Raw genomic sequence first — 19,636 nt, forward strand, 5'->3', positions numbered from 1 at the left:
ATTGTGCCGGCTCGACAATCACATTCGCCCCTCGCGCCTAGCCACCAGAGACGGCTACCATAGTAACAAAAGGGAAATGCCTCTATCAGTTTCTCAGACATCTGGGAAAGGAACAGAATGTACAGAACAGGTTGATCTTTTGGGTTAGTGGGTACCTAGTCAGTTGCACAACTGAATGCAATCAACTGAAATGTGCCTTCCACATTTAACCCAACCCCTTTGAAACAGGTGTGGGGGCTAACTTAATCGACGTCATCAGTGCCCGTGGAGCAGTCCTTTCTCAAGGGCAGAACAGCAGATTTTTCCACCTTGCCGGCTCGGGGATGTGAACAAGCAACCTTGCGGTTACTGTCCCAACGCTCTAACTGTTAGGCTACCTGCAGCCTAGTGTGACAGAGGAAATGTACTACTGTGCATATCGGACTAAGAGGATAATTCAGTGGGGTCTTCCTTCGAGAAAGTTGCCGATAGAAATATAATGAGTAGAGGTGACAATATTTATGATTCTACATGGCAAAGTACAATGTCTTTTCTACATGATGCATTTCTATCTGAACACTCAAAAGTTGCACCTTTCTGAATAAGTTAAGTGATAAAAATAGAATCTACATTTTTCCTGGAAATTTGGTTATCAGAGGACATTGTTTTAAATTAATTCAGTTGTAACTTGCCACATTGCACACTATTACATCTAATATGGCTAGCTAGCATTGTTGCCATGGCAGCATTGCAAAACATGACCTCTCAAAAGAAACAAACCTAAATGTATTAGATGATACAGAATAACAGCTGAAATGAATTCACTTTCCGTTTCTTCTTGACAAGTAACACGGACATCCTGTTTTCTTTCCAATGTTCTGTGGTATAGTGTGTAGCAGGTCATTGTGTTGATGGAAGTCTTTGTTACTAGTCTTTCTGCTCTTGGATTGAAGCTTGAGAGAGCTAGCGTGTTCAAATTGGAGTATTTGAAGGTAGAGAAGGGAGAGAGACTGTTATAGTGAGAGAGCTAGAGAGAGAGCTAGAGAGAGAGAGCTGTTGAATGGGCCCAAATAGGAGCCTGGTGTTGTGAGAGGAGAGTGGTCCTGGTTGAATAGTGTAATAGGAGCCTGGTGTTGTGAGAGGAGAGTGGTCCTGGTTGAATAGTGTAATAGGAGCCTGGTGTTGTGAGAGGAGAGTGGTCCTGGTTGAATAGTGTAATAGGGCCTGGTGTTGTGGGAGGAGAGTGGTCCTGGTTGAATAGTGTAATAGGAGCCTGGTGTTGTGAGAGGAGAGTGGTCCTGGTTGAATAGTGTAATAGGAGCCTGGTGTTGTGAGAAGAGAGTGGTCCTGGTTGAATAGTGTAATAGGAGCCTGGTGTTGTGAGAGGAGAGTGGTCCTGGTTGAATAGTGTAATAGGAGCCTGGTGTTGTGAGAGGAGAGTGGTCCTGGTTGAATAGTGTAATAGGGCCTGGTGTTGTGAGAGGAGAGTGGTCCTGGTTGAATAGTGTAATAGGGCCTGGTGTTGTGAGAGGAGAGTGGTCCTGGTTGAATAGTGTAATAGGAGCCTGGTGTTGTGAGAGGAGAGTGGTCCTGGTTGAATAGTGTAATAGGAGCCTGGTGTTGTGAGAGGAGAGTGGTCCTGGTTGAATAGTGTAATAGGGCCTGGTGTTGTGAGAGGAGAGTGGTCCTGGTTGAATAGTGTAATAGGGCCTGGTGTTGTGAGAGGAGAGTGGTCCTGGTTGAATAGTGTAATAGGAGCCTGGTGTTGTGAGAGAAGAGTGGTCCTGGTTGAATAGTGTAATAGGGCCTGGTGTTGTGAGAGGAGAGTGGTCCTGGTTGAATAGTGTAATAGGGCCGGGTGTTGTGAGAGGAGAGTGGTCCTGGTTGAATAGTATAATAGGGCCTGGTGTTGTTGTCTCACTAAGGGGCCTAATGGATGATAGCATGGTCTGGAACACTACTGTCATGGCACACACACACAAACAGGAACACATGCAGGTGCACACACTCACAGATGGATACAGACACGTGCATGTACACACAAACACACTCAGTCATCCCTCTCTTTCTGTGAGTAATTATCACACACGCTCAACGCCCTCTCTTTCTCCCACGGTCAGCTCACACTGTGGACCAGGCATCCTAAATCCCCCTTAATGTAGTCTAACTATTGGCAAGTCTATAGTGTACATCTCTAAAACAGTCAGGTCTACATTTTTTATTTTTTTTTCACCTTTATTTAACCAGGTAGGCTAGTTGAGAACAAGTTCTCATTTGCAACTGCGACCTGGCCAAGATAAGGCATAGCAGTGTGAACAGACAACACAGAGTTACACATGGAGTAAACAATTAACAAGTCAATAACACAGTAGAAAAAAGGGGAGTCTATATATACATTGTGTGCAAAAGGCATGAGAAGGTAGGCAAATAATTACAATTATGCAGATTAACACTGGAGTGATAAATGATCAGATGGTTATGTACAGGTAGAGATATTGGTGTGCAAAAGAGCAGAAAAATAAATAAATAAAAACAGTATGGGGATGAGGTAGGTGAAAATGGGTGGGCTATTTACCAATAGACTATGTACAGCTGCAGCGATCGGTTAGCTGCTCAGATAGCAGATGTTTGAAGTTGGTGAGGGAGATAAAAGTCTCCAACTTCAGCGATTTTTGCAATTCGTTCCAGTCACAGGCAGCAGAGAACTGGAACGAAAGGCGGCCAAATGAGGTGTTGGCTTTAGGGATGATCAGTGAGATACACCTGCTGGAGCGCGTGCTACGGATGGGTGTTGCCATCGTAACCAGTGAACTGAGATAAGGCGGAGCTTTACCTAGCATGGACTTGTAGATGACCTGGAGCCAGTGGGTCTGGCGACGAATATGTAGCGAGGGCCAGCCGACTAGAGCATACAAGTCGCAGTGGTGGGTGGTATAAGGTGCTTTAGTGACAAAACGGATGGCACTGTGATAAACTGCATCCAGTTTGCTGAGTAGAGTGTTGGAAGCAATTTTGTAGATGACATCGCCGAAGTCGAGGATCGGTAGGATAGTCAGTTTTACTAGGGTAAGTTTGGCGGCGTGAGTGAAGGAGGCTTTGTTGCGGAATAGAAAGCCGACTCTTGATTTGATTTTCGATTGGAGATGTTTGATATGGGTCTGGAAGGAGAGTTTAGAGTCTAGCCAGACACCTAGGTACTTATAGATGTCCACATATTCAAGGTCGGAACCATCCAGGGTGGTGATGCTGGTCAGGCGTGCGGGTGCAGGCAGCGAACGGTTGAAAAGCATGCATTTAGTTTTACTAGCGTTTAAGAGCAGTTGGAGGCCACGGAAGGAGTGCTGTATGGCATTGAAGCTCGTTTGGAGGTTAGATAGCACAGTGTCCAAGGACGGGCCAGAAGTATATAGAATGGTGTCGTCTGCGTAGAGGTGGATCAGGGAATCGCCCGCAGCATGAGAAACATCATTGATATATACAGAGAAAAGAGTCGGCCCGAGAATTGAACCCTGTGGCACCCCCATAGAGACTGCCAGAGGACCGGACAGCATGCCCTCCGATTTGACACACTGAACTCTGTCTGCAAAGTAATTGGTGAACCAGGCAAGGCAGTCATCCGAAAAACCGAGGCTACTGAGTCTGCCGATAAGAATACGGTGATTGACAGAGTCGAAAGCCTTGGCAAGGTCTATGAAGACGGCTGCACAGTACTGTCTTTTATCGATGGCGGTTATGATATCGTTTAGTACCTTGAGCGTGGCTGAGGTACACCCGTGACCGGCTCGGAAACCAGATTGCACAGCGGAGAAGGTACGGTGGGATTCAAGATGGTCAGTGACCTGTTTGTTGACTTGGCTTTCGAAGACCTTAGATAGGCAGGGCAGGATGGATATAGGTCTGTAACAGTTTGGGTCCAGGGTGTCGCCCCCTTTGAAGAGGGGGATGACTGCGGCAGCTTTCCAATCCTTGGGGATCTCAGACGATATGAAAGAGAGGTTGAACAGGCTGGTAATAGGGGTTGCGACAATGGCGGCGGATAGTTTCAGGAATAGAGGGTCCAGATTGTCAAGCCCAGCTGATTTGTACGGGTCCAGGTTTTGCAGCTCTTTCAGAACATCTGCTATCTGGATTTGGGTAAAGGAGAACCTGGAGAGGCTTGGGCGAGTAGCTGCGAGGGGGGGGGAGCTGTTGGCCGAGGTTGGAGTAGCCAGGCGGAAGGCATGGCCAGCCGTTGAGAAATGCTTGTTGAAGTTTTCGATAATCATGGATTTATCGGTGGTGACCGTGTTACCTAGCCTCAGTGCAGTGGGCAGCTGGGAGGAGGTGCTCTTGTTCTCCATGGACTTCACAGTGTCCCAGAACTTTTTGGAGTTGGAGCTACAGGATGCAAACTTCTGCCTGAAGAAGTTGGCTTTAGCTTTCCTGACTGACTGTGTGTATTGGTTCCTGACTTCCCTGAACAGTTGCATATCTCGGGGACTATTCGATGTTAGTGCAGTCCGCCACAGGATGTTTTTGTGCTGGTCGAGGGCAGTCAGGTCTGGAGTGAACCAGGGGCTATATCTGTTCTTAGTTCTGCATTTTTTGAACGGAGCATGCTTATCTAAAATGGTGAGGAAGTTACTTTTAAAGAAAGACCAGGCATCCTCAACTGACGGGATGAGGTCAATGTCCTTCCAGGATACCCGGGCCAGGTCGATTAGAAAGGCCTGCTCACAGAAGTGTTTTAGGGAGCGTTTGACAGTGATGAGGGGTGGTCGTTTGACTGCGGCTCCGTAGCGGATACAGGCAATGAGGCAGTGATCGCTGAGATCCTGGTTGAAGACAGCGGAGGTGTATTTGGAGGGCCAGTTGGTCAGGATGACGTCAATGAGGGTGCCCTTGTTTACAGAGTTAGGGTTGTACCTGGTGGGTTCTTTGATGATTTGAGTGAGATTGAGTGAGATTGAGGGCATCTCTCATATCGATCTTCAGTCAGGTCTCTCTCTCTATCTACAGTCAGGTCTCTCTCTCTATCTACAGTCAGGTCTCTCTCTCTATCTACAGTCAGGTCTCTCTCTCTATCTACAGTTAGGTCTCTCTATCTGTCTACAGTCAGGTCTCTATATCTATCTACAGTCAGGTCTCTCTATCTATCTACAGTCAGGTCTCTCTATCTATCTCCTTCCCTCCCTCAATCCACACGTCCAGTGAAGAGTTAAACATTCAGAACTGAACACCCTCTGTGACGCGTGCAGGTGAAACCTGACAGATGGTGTTTATCAGAGCTCAGAACAAATGTTGTATTACATCTCTCTCTATCTCCATCTATTTCCCCCATTACCTAATCTATCAGCAGTGTGTGTGTGTGTCTAACAGTGTGTGTCAGCATTGTATTTTTATCACAATGCAAAACAAAGAAAACAACTATCTCGTTAAAACCTGACTGCAATTATTGTGATGTGAGAAAAACAAAGGGGCTGATGACTGACAGGGTAATTAACACCTGCTACCACGGCAACCCACAGACTTAATTGAATTCTGGCCCAAGCCAGATCGATCCTGATTGATCGAGACAAACAATGCCTGGGGACTTTAATTGACTTTACTCAGGTGGTGGTAGGAGAAAGTTATGTGGATGGGATAGGTATTATACAGAGGGCATCAGGACACAGCGAGGAGAACTTTGAGTCTGACATTGTCTAGTCATGAAGGAAAAGATGGCAGTGTGATATTTGTTAACCACAAATGGGATTTGCCCCCTTTCGCCCTAAGCCTATCACTAACCTAATTCAACAACAAATAGCTCGCATTCTTGGTCATCATTTCCGATATCATCAATTTGCCTTTTCTAACACGGTCTATTGAAGTCTCAGAGCTATAAGGATTTCCAAACATACTAAGAATGTACTCAATTATGGGCTACTGCTGTTGGTCAGTCTTTCATTTTGAAAGGGACCAATTTATCCAATCTGTGAAATAAAGCCAATCTGTGCAATGATGCGATGAATCAAGTGTGAGTGAGAAACAAAAACCTGCAGACACTGCAGCCTTCCAGGAGATGAGTTTCATACCCTTCTTTCTTGGTGTTAAGGTGTGTGTGACTTTGTCTGCATCTGTGTGTGTGTGTGTGTGTGTGTGTGTGCGTGTGTGCGTGTGTGCGTGTGTGCGCGCGCGTGCGTGCGTGCGTGTGCGTGTGCGTGTGTGGACTGCTATGAACTGGTACTCACCTTGAGAGCACGAGAACGGTTGGCCAGGAGATTCTCTATGTTCCCCGCTGCATTAGCCACCAGCTGGCTGGCATCGTTGGACCCCACACTGAAGTACTTCCTGTGGCTCTGGAAGATCTGCACCAATCAGGAGATAGAGGGTCAAAGGTGACAGTGAAGCAATCAAGAGAGAGAAACAAGGGTCAAAGGTGACACTGGACCAATCAGGAGAGAGTGATACTTTGATAAAATATTGACATGGTGTATCTGAGAATTGTACCTATGAGGATAGTCACAAAAAAATGTACTTGATTACGTTTATTTGCAGGGACAATGAACACAATAATCCAAATGTATGTAAATGTGTCAGATGTGTCAAATGTGTCAAATCATGATGTCACCACTGTGTGTACAATGCCAGTGTAAATCAAGCAACATTATGCAACATTGGAGCACAACGGCAAACACCATTTACTGAATATGGAATATGTTTCAGCAAGAGGAATTAAACAATAAAAAATCAGAAATGCCAAACAGCCAATTATTTAGCAGCCGGAGGGGCTTTCTAGGTCCGACATTAAAACCACAGGCCTGTAGTGTGTGAATGTGTGTGCGGGCACTCGCGTGTGTGTGTGTGCGTGTGTGTGTCTAAGTCTGTGTATCGAAGTGTGTGTTTACTTAGCTAACCTCTGTGGGGCTGTGCAATGTGTTTCTGCTTGTCCATGAGTAATGATACTGATGGTTATTCTCCACATGCTCTTTCTGCTTACAAGCAAATACAATCCCCTCCCCTGTGTAGTAAACAAAGCAGCCATGCTGCCAGAGGTCTCAATGAAGGAAACCTACATATATTCTACTGCAACAGGACAAAGGAATGTACAGTCGACCATTGATATTATCCCACTCTCTATCTATATATATGCTATTGGGTCAAGATTAGGTCATAAAGTCTAGCTATTTTACCTCACCCCATGAGCATCAAATGATGCCTGCGACAGGAAATGAGCTCCAAACGTGGTATAACACCATCATGGTAAAGATGTCTGCTGTTTTCTTTCTTCTAAATGTCTGTGATGACAAGCAGGGCAAGAGGCAGCCCTGATATGGTGTCTGTTATGGGTATTTTCCTGAGAATACTGTGTTGCTCAAGGGAAATCATGCCTGTGTGTTGTCCCTGGGACGTCATGCATTGTGTGTATGTCTGAAAAATGTAATCCAAAAGGAATCTGAAGTACATTGACAATTACTGTGATGATTATTGTGCATTTCTTATTTCTTAATTATTTCTTATTTTTTTGTTTTCTGGTTATACATTGTTATTGATTATTGCATTGTTGGGCTATAGGTTTGCAAGAAAGACATTTTCACTGTACTTGTGCATGTGACATTTAAACTAGACATAATTACAGAGGCTCCATATCAGGCCTGGCTAGGCAAGAGGAGGAGAGGTGTCATAGGGTTATAGCAATCAACACAAGGGATGTGTCCCAAAAGGCACCCTATTCCCCATATAGTGCACTACTTATGACCAGAGCCCCCTGCATAGGGAATAGGGTGCCATTTGGGATGCAGCCAAAGTAACAGCTCCTCCTAACTGTCCATATCATGTAAGCTTGTTAGGGAAGGGGATAGGGATGTGGTGTTTGGAGTTGACACTGATAGTCCTTGAGTGTGGACATTCCCCTAGCAGAATACTGTAAGCAGATGTCCCACATATCACTAATGAGATGGCACTTTGTAAAGTCCAGATTTGTTGTGACAACCATCATTGTATTGTATGTGACACACATCAAAGTATGTGTGCGCATGTGTGTGTGCACGTGTGTGTGTGTGTGTGTGTGTGTGTGTGCGCGTGTGTATATTGATTGTTGAAATCCAGAGTTGTGGATGTGTGACTATGGGGTTGCAAGCTTCCTGTGCGTTTGAGAGGAGTGTGGTGGTGTGGTATATGCACGTTTGTGCACGTCTGTGTTCCTATGTTTACAAGGTGTACCTGTGTGTCCCACCTGTATGAGGTTCTGCACTCCGCTGGCTGTGTCCGTCAGTGTGACCAGCTCCTGCTGCATCTGCTCCACCCATTCCTTTATCCTGAGGAAACAATGAAAGCACCAATCAAAATCATTCAAATTAATTTACTTCCTGTAACCCATCGAATCCGATGATCAAATGGTTTTACTTATCCAATCACATTGATATCTCTGAACTGCTGTTTTCAGGATCATATTAAATTGGCACCAAACAAAAGACAATGGACTGAAACAGTGAGGGAAATACTGAACTGTTCAGTAAGAAACAGTTGCAAAACAGTTTGCTTCAGTGTGCACTAATAAATAAGACCCTGAAGGTGCAGAACGATCCAATAGAAATACATGTCTGTCAAATAGAATAAGGAATCAAGTTATCTCTATGTTACATTTCTATCTGCAAAGCTGTGAATGTTCCGCCTCACTGCATAAATAATTTTGACTTACTTTGATTCGCCAATCACCTTGCAGTAGATACCACATGACGACACATTAACAGAGCAGTTGAGTCAGGCAGTAACAGTACTGCTGACTATCACTTTATGCAAAACATATCTCGCCATGCAGGCTAATAAATTAAGCGGTCTATAAAATAGTCATGTTTACCCTGAGAATATGTGTTTTGACTCCCCATTAACTGTGCATTAGAGTAGATATAGATATAGAGAGAGTAGAGGATATATTCATGGTTGTCAGTGGGTGAGTAAAAAGGACAGGGGTGAGATAGTAGGTAATGTATGCAGGGATAGTAGAGGGAGAAATTAGTAACAGCAAGACTCCATTCTATCATAATGCTTTATTTTGATTGTGTTAATGAGATACAAATAAACTACCTGTACCCTATGTACCCTAACTGTACCCTATACAGAAACAGAACACTAGTTAACTGGCTCAATAAACTGTCTGTACCCTATACAGAAACAGAACACTAGTTAACTGTCTCAATAAACTGTCTGTACCCTATACAGAAACAGAACACTAGTTAACTGGCTCAATAAACTGTCTGTACACTATACAGAAACAGAACACTAGTTAACTGGCTCAATAAACTGTCTGTACCCTATACAGAAACAGAACACTAGTTAACTGGCTTAATAAACTACCTGTACCCTATACAGAAACAGAACACTAGTTAACTGGCTCAATAAACTACCTGTACCCTATACAGAAACAGAACAATATTTAACTGCCTGGCCGGTTCCCCTCTCTCCACTGGGATTCTCTGCCTCTAACCCTATTACAGGGGCTGAGTCACTGGCTTACTGGTGCTCTTCATGCCGTCCCTAGGAGGGGTGCGTCACTTGAGTAGGTTGAGTCACTGACGTGGTCTTCCTGTCTGGGTTGGCGCCCCCCCTTGGGCTGTGCCATGGCGGAGAACTTTGTGGGCTATACTATGCCTTGTCTCAGGATGGTAAGTTGCTGGTGGAAGATAGTGGTGTGGGGGCTGTGCTTTAGCAAAGTGGGTGGGGTTATAGCCTGCCTGTTTGGCCCTGTCTGGGGGTATCATCGGACGGGGCCACAGTGTCTCCTGACCCCTCCTGTCTCAGCCTCCAGTATTTATGCTGCAGTAGTTTATGTGTCGGGGGGCTAGGGTCAGTCTGTTATATCTGGAGTATTTCTCCTGTCTTATCCGGTGTCTAGTGTGAATTTAAGTATGCTCTCTCTAATTCTCTCTTTCTCTCTCTCGGAGGACCTGAGCCCTAGGACCATGCCTCAGGACTACCTGGCATGATGACTCCTTGTTGTCCCCAGTCCACCTGGCTGTGCTGCTGCTTCAGTTTCAACTAATCTGCCTGCGGCTATGGAACCCTGACCTGTTCACTGTGATTACTATTATTTGACCATGCTTGTCATTAATGAACATTTGAACATCTTGGCCATGTTCTCCTATAATCTCCACCCGGCACAGCCAGAAAGGACTGGCCACCCCTCATGGCCTGGTTCCTCTCTAGGTTTCTTCCTAGGTTTTGGCCTTTCTAGGGAATTTTTCCTAGCCACTGTGCTTCTACACCTGCATTGCTTGCTGTTTGGGGTTTTAGGCTGGGTTTCTGTACAGCACTTTGATATATCAGCTGATGTAAGAAGGGCTATATAAATACATTTGATTTGATCTGCCTCAATTAACTGTCTGTACCCTATCCAGAAACTGAACAATAGTTAATAGGCTCAACGGTGTATACAGTATGGATTAAGTAAACACTGAAAGTGTGTCAAGTTCACAGTGAGAGTGAGTGGTTCCTTCATTGTTCTGAAGAGAAAAGATCCATATGTAACCATAAGACCAAATGTGTTATAAATAAATGGATTGAGACACATTGAATAACCAGCATAGCTGCCATTTTGAACACATTTTTGTCCTCTGTTGAAAACGTTTTGCTACAGCGTGCCCTATTGAACACGAATCTGGTCACATACAATAGCGATGAAATCTACGCATGGTTGACGTGGGGATTGTGGACTGCATTGGCTCATTCATTACACTAGCAGTAGGGAATAGTCTAGCAGTGGGTGAATGGTCCATCCACAGGTAAACACAGTGATTGAGTGTGCAAATGTCCAAACAGCAGGTAAATGACATCTACTTGAAACACCTAAATGCAGACCCAGAGGAGACATGTGCTGTGTCCAAAATGGCACCCTATTCCTTATATAGTGCACTACTTTAGACCAGAGCCCTATGGGAGCCTTATGGGCCCTGGTCAAACCTAGTGCAATATATAGAGAATAGGGTGCCATTTGAGACTCATCCCTGATTTGAAGGACACCATAGCAGTACATGAACCCTCAACATAGTTAGGGGAGGAAGTATGAATCCATATCCATGAACTCATCAAGTGTCAAACACCTAGATGAATCTTATTACTTGACAAGTGAGACGTGGTACAGGCTCATCTTCTAGGGAGAAACACACACGCACACACACGCACACACACACACACACACACACACACGCACACACACGCACGCACACGCACACACACACACGCACACACACACACACTCACACACACACACACACACACACACACACACACACACACACACACACGTGAATAAAAACATGCAGGCAGGCACGCACCTTGCCCCCCCCCCCCCCCCCCTCTCCCAACACACACAAACGTGTTAAAAATCCTTGTCAATAACCATTAAAAATGCATGACTTGGGGTCATAAGGGAAATTAACTATTTTCCCTTGACTTTGGATACGTGTTATGCTATCCTATCTAATAACCCACACTGCAATGTGACTAGGGCTGTAAAACGTACAGAACCAGTCAAATGTTTGGACACACCTACTCATTCAAGGGTTTTTATTTATTTGTACTATTTTCTACATTGTATAATAACAGTGAAGACATCAAAACAATGAAATAACATATGGAATCATGTTGTAACCAAAAAAGTGTAAAACAAATCAAAATATATTTTATAATTGATATTCTTCAAAGTAGCCACCCTATGCCTTGATGACAGCTTTGCACACTCTTGGCATTCTCTCAACCAGCTTCACGAGGTCGTCACCTGGAACGCACGTCAATTAACAGGTAGGCCTTGTTAAAAGTTAACTTGTGGAATATCTTTTCTTTTTTAATTTGTTTGAGCCAATCAGTTGTGTTGTGACAAGGTGTTATTTAATAGTTTTGATGTCTTCACTATTATTCTACAATGTATAAAATAGCAAAAATAAAGAAAAACCCTGGAATGAGTAGCTGTGTCCAGACTTTTGACTGGTGCTGGGGGCTTGGGGGTAAGGCTGGAGTACTATCAGCACATTTCTGATCTCACTCACTCACACACACACACACACACACACACACACACACACACACACACACACACACACACACACACACACACACACACACACACACACACACACACACACATGCACACACACACACGGCTGCGCACTCATTCACGCTCACACACATGCTCACACACACACACGCTAACACACCTTTCATCCTAACCCCTCCATGAAGATATTAGTGCATGACATACCCTTGAGCCAGCACCACTGAGTCAGCACCACTGAGGCAGCACCACTGAGCCAGCACCACTGACACACTGCTGCTTCAAGACCTTAGCTCACAGCAGGAATAGCTTCTAGGGGTCACAGTAAGGTCCTAGCCTGCAGAGTCAGCTTTTGTCTGCTATGTGCAACAGGGTGGGCCCTGGAAATGTGTCCCATGGTCCTATCCAACAGGCTAGGCAGATGCAACAGGTGCCCTCGGCAATGAGGTCCTCTGTTAAAATGTAAATGTGTTGCCACTGCACTTAGAATAGCATTTGGACAGGAGATGCAGAGAGAAACAGATCACATTTAGAACGCAGCATTTATAAAATAATGAATAGACTTCATATTCTCTATGATGAGGCTCTACGACTGAACATATGGGCCGGCTATTTTGAATCCTTCTCTGAATACTGACCTTATGTTCTAGCTTTTATGCCGTGTTCCCTCAGGTAACCAACAACAGGTGGAAGAGCTTAGTAAATCTGGTCAAAAGCCAACTCTGCTTCGCGATTAAACAATGATTAGTTCTTACAGTATCCAATACTGTATAATAACTACAGACAGACGGTACAGCCTACAGCCAATTTGTTCTGTGTGTGTGTGTGTGTGTGTGTGTGTGTTCAGCCCCATAACTTATTTGAAACAGGAGAGGCAGCCGGTAATGAGGAGAGGGGAGCAACAATAAACCTTGTCCCATGGAGGGGCCACCGTTTCTGAGTAAAGATAATGTAACTGTCCTGTAGCCTCTGGCAGCTATGGAGGACCCAGAGGTCAGAGTGTTGGTTAAAAAATGACACCACATTACTATTGGTACACAGTGAACTAACGACTGTGATAAAAGCATTGCGAAAAAGCTTGCCTCATCTAAAGTCAAGGACAGGAACAGCATTATTATTCATGTCTCTAAACAAATAAGGGTTCTTGTATTGTTTAAAAAGACAAGCTCTACCTCAACACATAATGTAAAAAGTGTGATGTTACCACAAAGGAGGAAAAGCAATGCTTTTCTCTCAAAGACAAACCATGAAGTAATGTCTAAAAAAGAGGTTTCAACACTTAAAGAGCTCAACAAAGCCCTCTGAGAGGATGGAAACTTGGAGCGGGTCATGGAAAAACGAGATGACATCGCCCTACCCCCTCCCCCTCTCATTTCTCCCTCTCACTCTCCCTAGCGAAGGGGAAACGGAGGAAGGGGTGTGGGCTTTGAGGCGGGAAAACCCAAAATGGCTGGTGAGCCAGAGAGAGAGAGAGAGAGAGCCGAGCAATACAGCCAGTTGCACACTCCGGGGCTGGGTCTGAGTGGAGCCTTGTGAAACTCAGCCAAGTGTAAAGAGAGAGACCCATAACCCCCTAGAGCCTTTTCTCTCGCTGTCTTGCTGCTTGTGTTCTTAACATCCCCCACTTACACAACAGACTGTGCACATTTAGAAAACGGCGGACGTTTTTCATTTTCTCTTACTTGCCATCCTCCTCTTGCACAATGTAATGTTTGGGTTTGTTTTGCTCCGTGGAGAGAGCAGAGCGCAGATCAACATGGGTACACTGCCGGAGGTGCGCCCGAGGAGAGAGAAGACTGGTTTTTATGTTGGATGAATATATAATCTGATATGCAGAGGGAGAGCCTCCACTTTAAAAGAAATGACATGGACCTCCCACAAGGTTTCTTGCAGAGACATCTCAATTTAAATGCGTGTCTGTGAATTCCAAATGGAGAGGTGGTGATTTTTTTTATATGACTACATGGGAATAAATTCGGACAGGACAGATGATTACTATTGAATCAGTTAAGACGTGACCTGCTTCGTGCAGTATGGCACTCAGTTATTTTGTCAAAGACATATGATATGAGTGTTTTTATTCATTTTCACAAAATCAGTAAGCCATCCAAATACACCCCACCACATACAGGTGATTAGATAAAGATATTTAACTTGTTCAGAGAGTTCATTGGAGAGTTCCCCACTACTGGCAATGAGGATCTTTTGGTTAATCTTTTGATTCAATCTTTCAATTGCATCTTAGCCTCACAGAATTAGCCTCTCATATATTTAACCTATTAACCTTGTACAGTAGCTGGTGATTAGACAAATATTTTTCTCTCTCTGTCTCTCTGTAACAGAAGACGCCTCCCCAGACCAGCTGTCACCTGTGTGTATCGGAAAACATTGAAACCAGAGCACTGGGGCCTTCAGAGGACATAATGGGGTTCAAAGGTGAAGGGGTAAGGTGCCCCTCTGAGCCTATTCTCTGTGTATGTGCACGAGGACGAGCGCACGCGTGTGGAGGGTCTGTATTATGTACAGTAACTCATCAACTGAAGTGCTATATTGGGGGTGTGATGAAGCATAAAATAGGACAAATGTTTCCCTGAGTGTTCCCAGAGAGTTCCCCGAGCGTTCCCTGACTGTTCCCTGAGTGTTCCCTGAGTGTTCCCAGAGAGTTCCCCGAGCGTTCCCTGACTGTTCCCTGAGTGTTCCCTGAGTGTTCCCAGAGTGTTCCCCGAGCGTTCCCTGACTGTTCCCTGAGTGTTCCCCGAGAGTTCTGAGAGTTCCCCGAGCGTTCCCTGACTGTTCCCCGAGCGTCCCCCGAGCGTTCCCCGAGCGTTCCCCGAGCGTTCCCTGACTGTTCCCCGAGCGTCCCCCGAGCGTTCCCCGAGCGTTCCCCGAGCGTTCCCTGACTGTTCCCTGAGTGATCCCTGAATGTTAGAGTAGGATCTGACCCCAAGTGCCCTAGAAACATAGTATTTAACAGTACTATCCCCAATCAGGCCACCTCTCTGAAAGACTTGGAAACACAACACTATATGTTACAGTACAGCACTAACGAACAATAAAACAAATATATGTACTGCATGCTGTATACATCATTATTATCACTTAGTAGCTGTGAAATGTGTTGTTTTACAGGGTCAGCCATAGTAGCACAGCACCCCTGGAGCCAATTAAAGTTAAGTGCCTTGCTCAAGGGCCATAGTGAACAAGTTGCCCAAGAATAACGTGTTTAGCCAATAACCACGCACAACACAGAGTGGAGCGCCCAATCCCAGAGCCCGTTACAGAAGAGTGGGAAGCCCAGAATAGCTTGTCTGACTCAGACTGAGAGCATCATTGTCTGACCTCTGGCTGGATTAGCCCTCGGGTTACTTTGGACTACTGAGGCCATTTCTGTTCTCTCCTCTCCATTTCACCCAGCTTCTTTTTCAAAATGATGTAGCTACTAACTGAAGCAATGGGTACTTTCCAATATCCAGATAACCATTTAGAATACACACCAGAAGGTAATTGAACCATTCTCCTACACTCTTAGAAAGAAAAGTGCTATCTAGAACCTTTAAGGGTTCTTCGGCTGTCAAAGAGGGTTCTACATGGAACCCAAAAGGGTTCTCCTATGGGGACAGTCGAAGAACCCTTTAAGAACCCTTTTTTCTAAGAGTGTATATGTTTAAAATTCAATTTGTACTGCTACAGTGGTAAATTAAAAAATAAAAGCATATTCCAAAAGAAACCAACAGCCCCAACTCTGTGTCACGGTTTAAACTATTCCCCCCCCCCCCCATTTGGCTGCACTTGACAGTCCCATATTTCAACAACTTTTCAGGTGTCTGAACTTTTCTTCCTACCTTGCTGACAAAAAGGTATTTCCATTGATCAATGGCGCCATTGTACAGTGCACTGTTTGGATGCAGGATTTATTGTGGAGTGGACCAACATGCGCAGGTAGCCTATGTTTTCAAGTGATTTGCTTGACAATAAGATGAAGACATCATGACTGGTCGTGTTCATACCGAAGGTAAAAGGTGATACATTTATTATCGTTAAATGACATGTCTTTACTATAGGGCCCATCAACAAAAATAAAAAATGCATGAAAAAAGAAAGAAGACCATCCAAAATGTCACGTGTATTCTGATACACACTTCAATTAGTGTTACAATGCACTAATGTATCATAAGGCCTTATAAATGAACTTCTGAGGCATTTTGTGGGTGCCTAATAGAGTGTGTTTGCTTCATGCTAAGTATGCTAGGCTACTGTAAATATGTTTTGATTAGAAAAGTTTAGTTTTATTTCTCTTAGTTGTAAAGGCCTTGTACAATATGCTAACTGGCACACGTCGCTGGGTTCGGCTAGAGCTGGCAAGCAGGCAGTAAAGATGGGAGTTGTCCACCGCTGGGGCAATCTTTCTCACAAAAAGATCCCCGAGAGTTTTTTCTGGAAAGTCTCCCTTGAAGGATTCCTCTGAACTTAAAATGACTTCCTTCACCTATGCCAATAAAAAATTGTATTCCAACCCTCTCTCTCTTCTCTAAAACGTATTCTCCACAGCCACCGTATGCCCTCCACATAGGCCTTATTCATGACCACTTTTTCTCCATGTTTTCATTTCCATCTGCTCTTCTTTCCTCTGCTTCATTGCTCTGATCTGAATGAACTGACCAGGTGAAATCCAGCCTGATGATGAGCTTCCACCACATGGTTTCCACCTGTGAAGTCTTCTCCAATCATTGCAGACAAGGAGAGAACAGATTCCCAGTGTGAAAGAGCCAAGTCTCGCTTCTACAAGAACCCATTTAAACAGCAGAAAGTGATGACTACTCTTCAAGGAGACTTTCTTTCAGAAGTGTTGTGTCATTGTCGTCAGATACTGTTTTGTTTCTATGTCAAGTTAGACGTTTAATTCAGGGTTTGGATCTAAAGACGGTAAGACATCTCACGGAATCTCACCTCTCATTTCAACCTTTCATTAGTGATCCTCACACTTCTCCTCATTGCCAAGGCAACAGCTCTCAATTAGTACACAGGTAGCCTATAACAGTTACAATGACCCAGAGTAACCACACAGCCACAATGTCAGCCATTTTATTTTTACAAAAACACTGAAGTGGGCTTCCAACAGAGTCAGCATTCAGTCAAGCCTAAAATGTCAAATGTAATGTTTGAACTCCATAGCTGTACTGTTTTTTAATTTGTTTACTTTTGTTACTTCTGTTTGTATCAGGGCAGAACCTGACACCATGTAAACACCACTAGCCAGTAGAGAGCTCCATCGATTGCAAAGTCAAAGCCCCATCATTCCTGAGCACTATCATAGAGTAGAAACAGATCGACAAAGAGGTCAAGGCCCCATCCTGAAGCAACCCTTAGCCCCATCCCCGCAGTACTTAATGTAGATCTGAAAGATTTGGATAGGTATGGTAGTAGTTTCATCTTATCCCTGATAGGCTGGGTGTATATTTTGCCATATAGCTCACACCTATCCAATCTTTTCACATAATCAGATCTAGGGGGTAGGACGTGTTTCTGGACAGGACACAAACCTAAGATTAGCAGTTACCTCTCACATGTAACTGAGATAATCAGTGACCTAACTACTGGTGACCAGTAATTTTCAATGAAAGGAGGAGATGAGACACAAGGACATACACAGCGACTTAACGGTCCCAAGGAGAGCTAGCAACCAAAGTTCAACATTACCCAAGTTTATGCTAATTGTAGCGACGCAACTGCACAGCAGCCAGTTAGACTAAATACACCACTTTCTGAGTCTCTCCTCTCCACCACTCCTCTTCATTCCACTCTCTGCTGTTAACACAGGGCTGTTTTGACACTCACACTTTGTCAGCGGAGCCACACTTGATCTCTAAATACTGTCAAACTGTCAGGGAGAAGAAGCACGGCAGCAGGCAGCAACTGCCTGACAGACAGATGCAGACTGGAACGGGGGTGTTTATTTTTTATTTTTTACATAACATTAGTTATTTATCGGTCTCATACACTGAGTTAGTCTCTGTCCTCAACCCCTTATTAGTGATGATTTTTCCCTCTAATCTACTCTTAGAGGGATATACCAGTGACATAGGCGTGAGGAGGTGGGAGAGTGCGAGAGAGAGGGAGGCTATAATTTAGCCATCAGATACCTAATAAAAGCTGGTACTGTGGAGCAGTAGGCTTTAATAACCAACCTGACAGAACAATGGCGAAGACAAACAGTCTCTCTCTCTCTTTGGTATCTCTTTTTCTCATTGTTTACCTTGCTCTCTCTCTTTTCTCTGTTGCTTCATCTCTCCTTGTTTTTCTAGCACTCTTTATCTCTCCTTTGCTCCCCTTGCGTTCCCTCCCTCTCCCTCCTTTTCTCATTTTACCTCTAACCTCCTCTCTCTCCTTCAGTCTGTTTCACTTTAAACATCTCCTTTGCTCTCTATCACTCTCTCCCTTCCCCTCCCTCCCTTCCTCCCTCCCTCCCTGAGAGGCAAAACAGGCAGTTAAAGGAAAATATCCTCTTTATTTATCGAGGTCAATCACACAGTAATTGTAGGCTTTGTAGCTAGCTGTCTTCCATTCTCATTATCCTGGGCAGCGAGAGGTTATTGATGTTCTTCTCTCTTTCACTCTTCTCCCACCATCATTTTCCTGTTAAGAAGTCAGAGTACCGGAACACGGAACCCCTGCTTTGATCTGAGGCGGCTGGTTATGTGGGAACCCATGGCAACCGTGCTTGTTGCACTCCAATGGGTACTTATGGTATAAATAACAACAGAGAGTATATGAGGAGAGGAGAGACTGTCCACTGTTGTCCATGCATGTTCATTTCCCCTACAGTGGAATCTCCATGACATCACAAAATGACGATCATACACTAACAAATACCTTTACTATATCTCACTATACCGCAATACAAGGATGCCTGACACACACACACACACACACACACACACACACACACACACACACACACACACACACACACACACCTTGTATAACTAACCCTGTGGGGACACACAATTCAGTCCCATTCAAAATCCTATTTTCCATAACCCCTAACCCTAAACCTTACCCTAACCCCAAAACCTAACCTTAATAAACCTAAACCTAAACCTAACCCTAAAACAAACCCTAATTCTAACCCTAACACTAATTCTAACCTTAACCCCCTAAAAATAATATTTTACCTTGTGGGGACTAACAAAATGTACCCAGTTGGTACATTTTTTGTTTGTTTACTATTCTTGTGGGGACTTCTGGTTAAACACTTCCACCCCCACACACACACCCATATACACGAGAATAGTGTATATTTAATTAAATGATAAAGTTCCAACAGACACAGTAAAAATATACCCGGGGGTGTTGTGAAATTTCAGGTTACCATCGAAATGCAGCTTGGAGTGGGTGCTGCGTGGGTGCTGCCCTTTGGTTCTGGACATCTGACAATCATCTGACAGTCCGAAATGCCTGCACCGGAGTTCCCCCTCCACTGGATCAACCCAGCACTGTAGCAAACCACACCAGCCTTACCCAATCACCAGCCTTACCCAATCACCAGCCTTACCCAATCAACAGCCTTACCCAATCACCAGCCTTACCCAATCACCAGCCTTACCCAATCCAACCCAACCCATCCATCCCCTCGGCCTCACAAAATACACT

General features: G+C 44.5%; 1 protein-coding gene across 2 annotated transcripts in view; it reads right to left on the reverse strand.

The window, feature by feature from the left end:
* LOC139393227 (voltage-dependent calcium channel subunit alpha-2/delta-1-like) overlaps window positions 1-19,636 on the reverse strand; it is a 153,078-nt gene that overhangs the window by 123,891 nt on the left and 9,551 nt on the right. For both annotated transcript variants that reach the window (XM_071141676.1, XM_071141675.1), the window contains exons 2-3: window positions 8,174-8,255; window positions 6,189-6,305 (exon numbers count right to left, since the gene is read on the reverse strand). In XM_071141676.1, coding sequence (XP_070997777.1) covers window positions 6,189-6,305; window positions 8,174-8,255 — 199 coding nt within the window. The remainder of the gene's footprint in view (window positions 1-6,188; window positions 6,306-8,173; window positions 8,256-19,636) is intronic.

Source organism: Oncorhynchus clarkii, chromosome 33 (genome assembly GCF_045791955.1).
Source record: "Oncorhynchus clarkii lewisi isolate Uvic-CL-2024 chromosome 33, UVic_Ocla_1.0, whole genome shotgun sequence".
Taxonomy (NCBI): domain Eukaryota; kingdom Metazoa; phylum Chordata; class Actinopteri; order Salmoniformes; family Salmonidae; genus Oncorhynchus; species Oncorhynchus clarkii.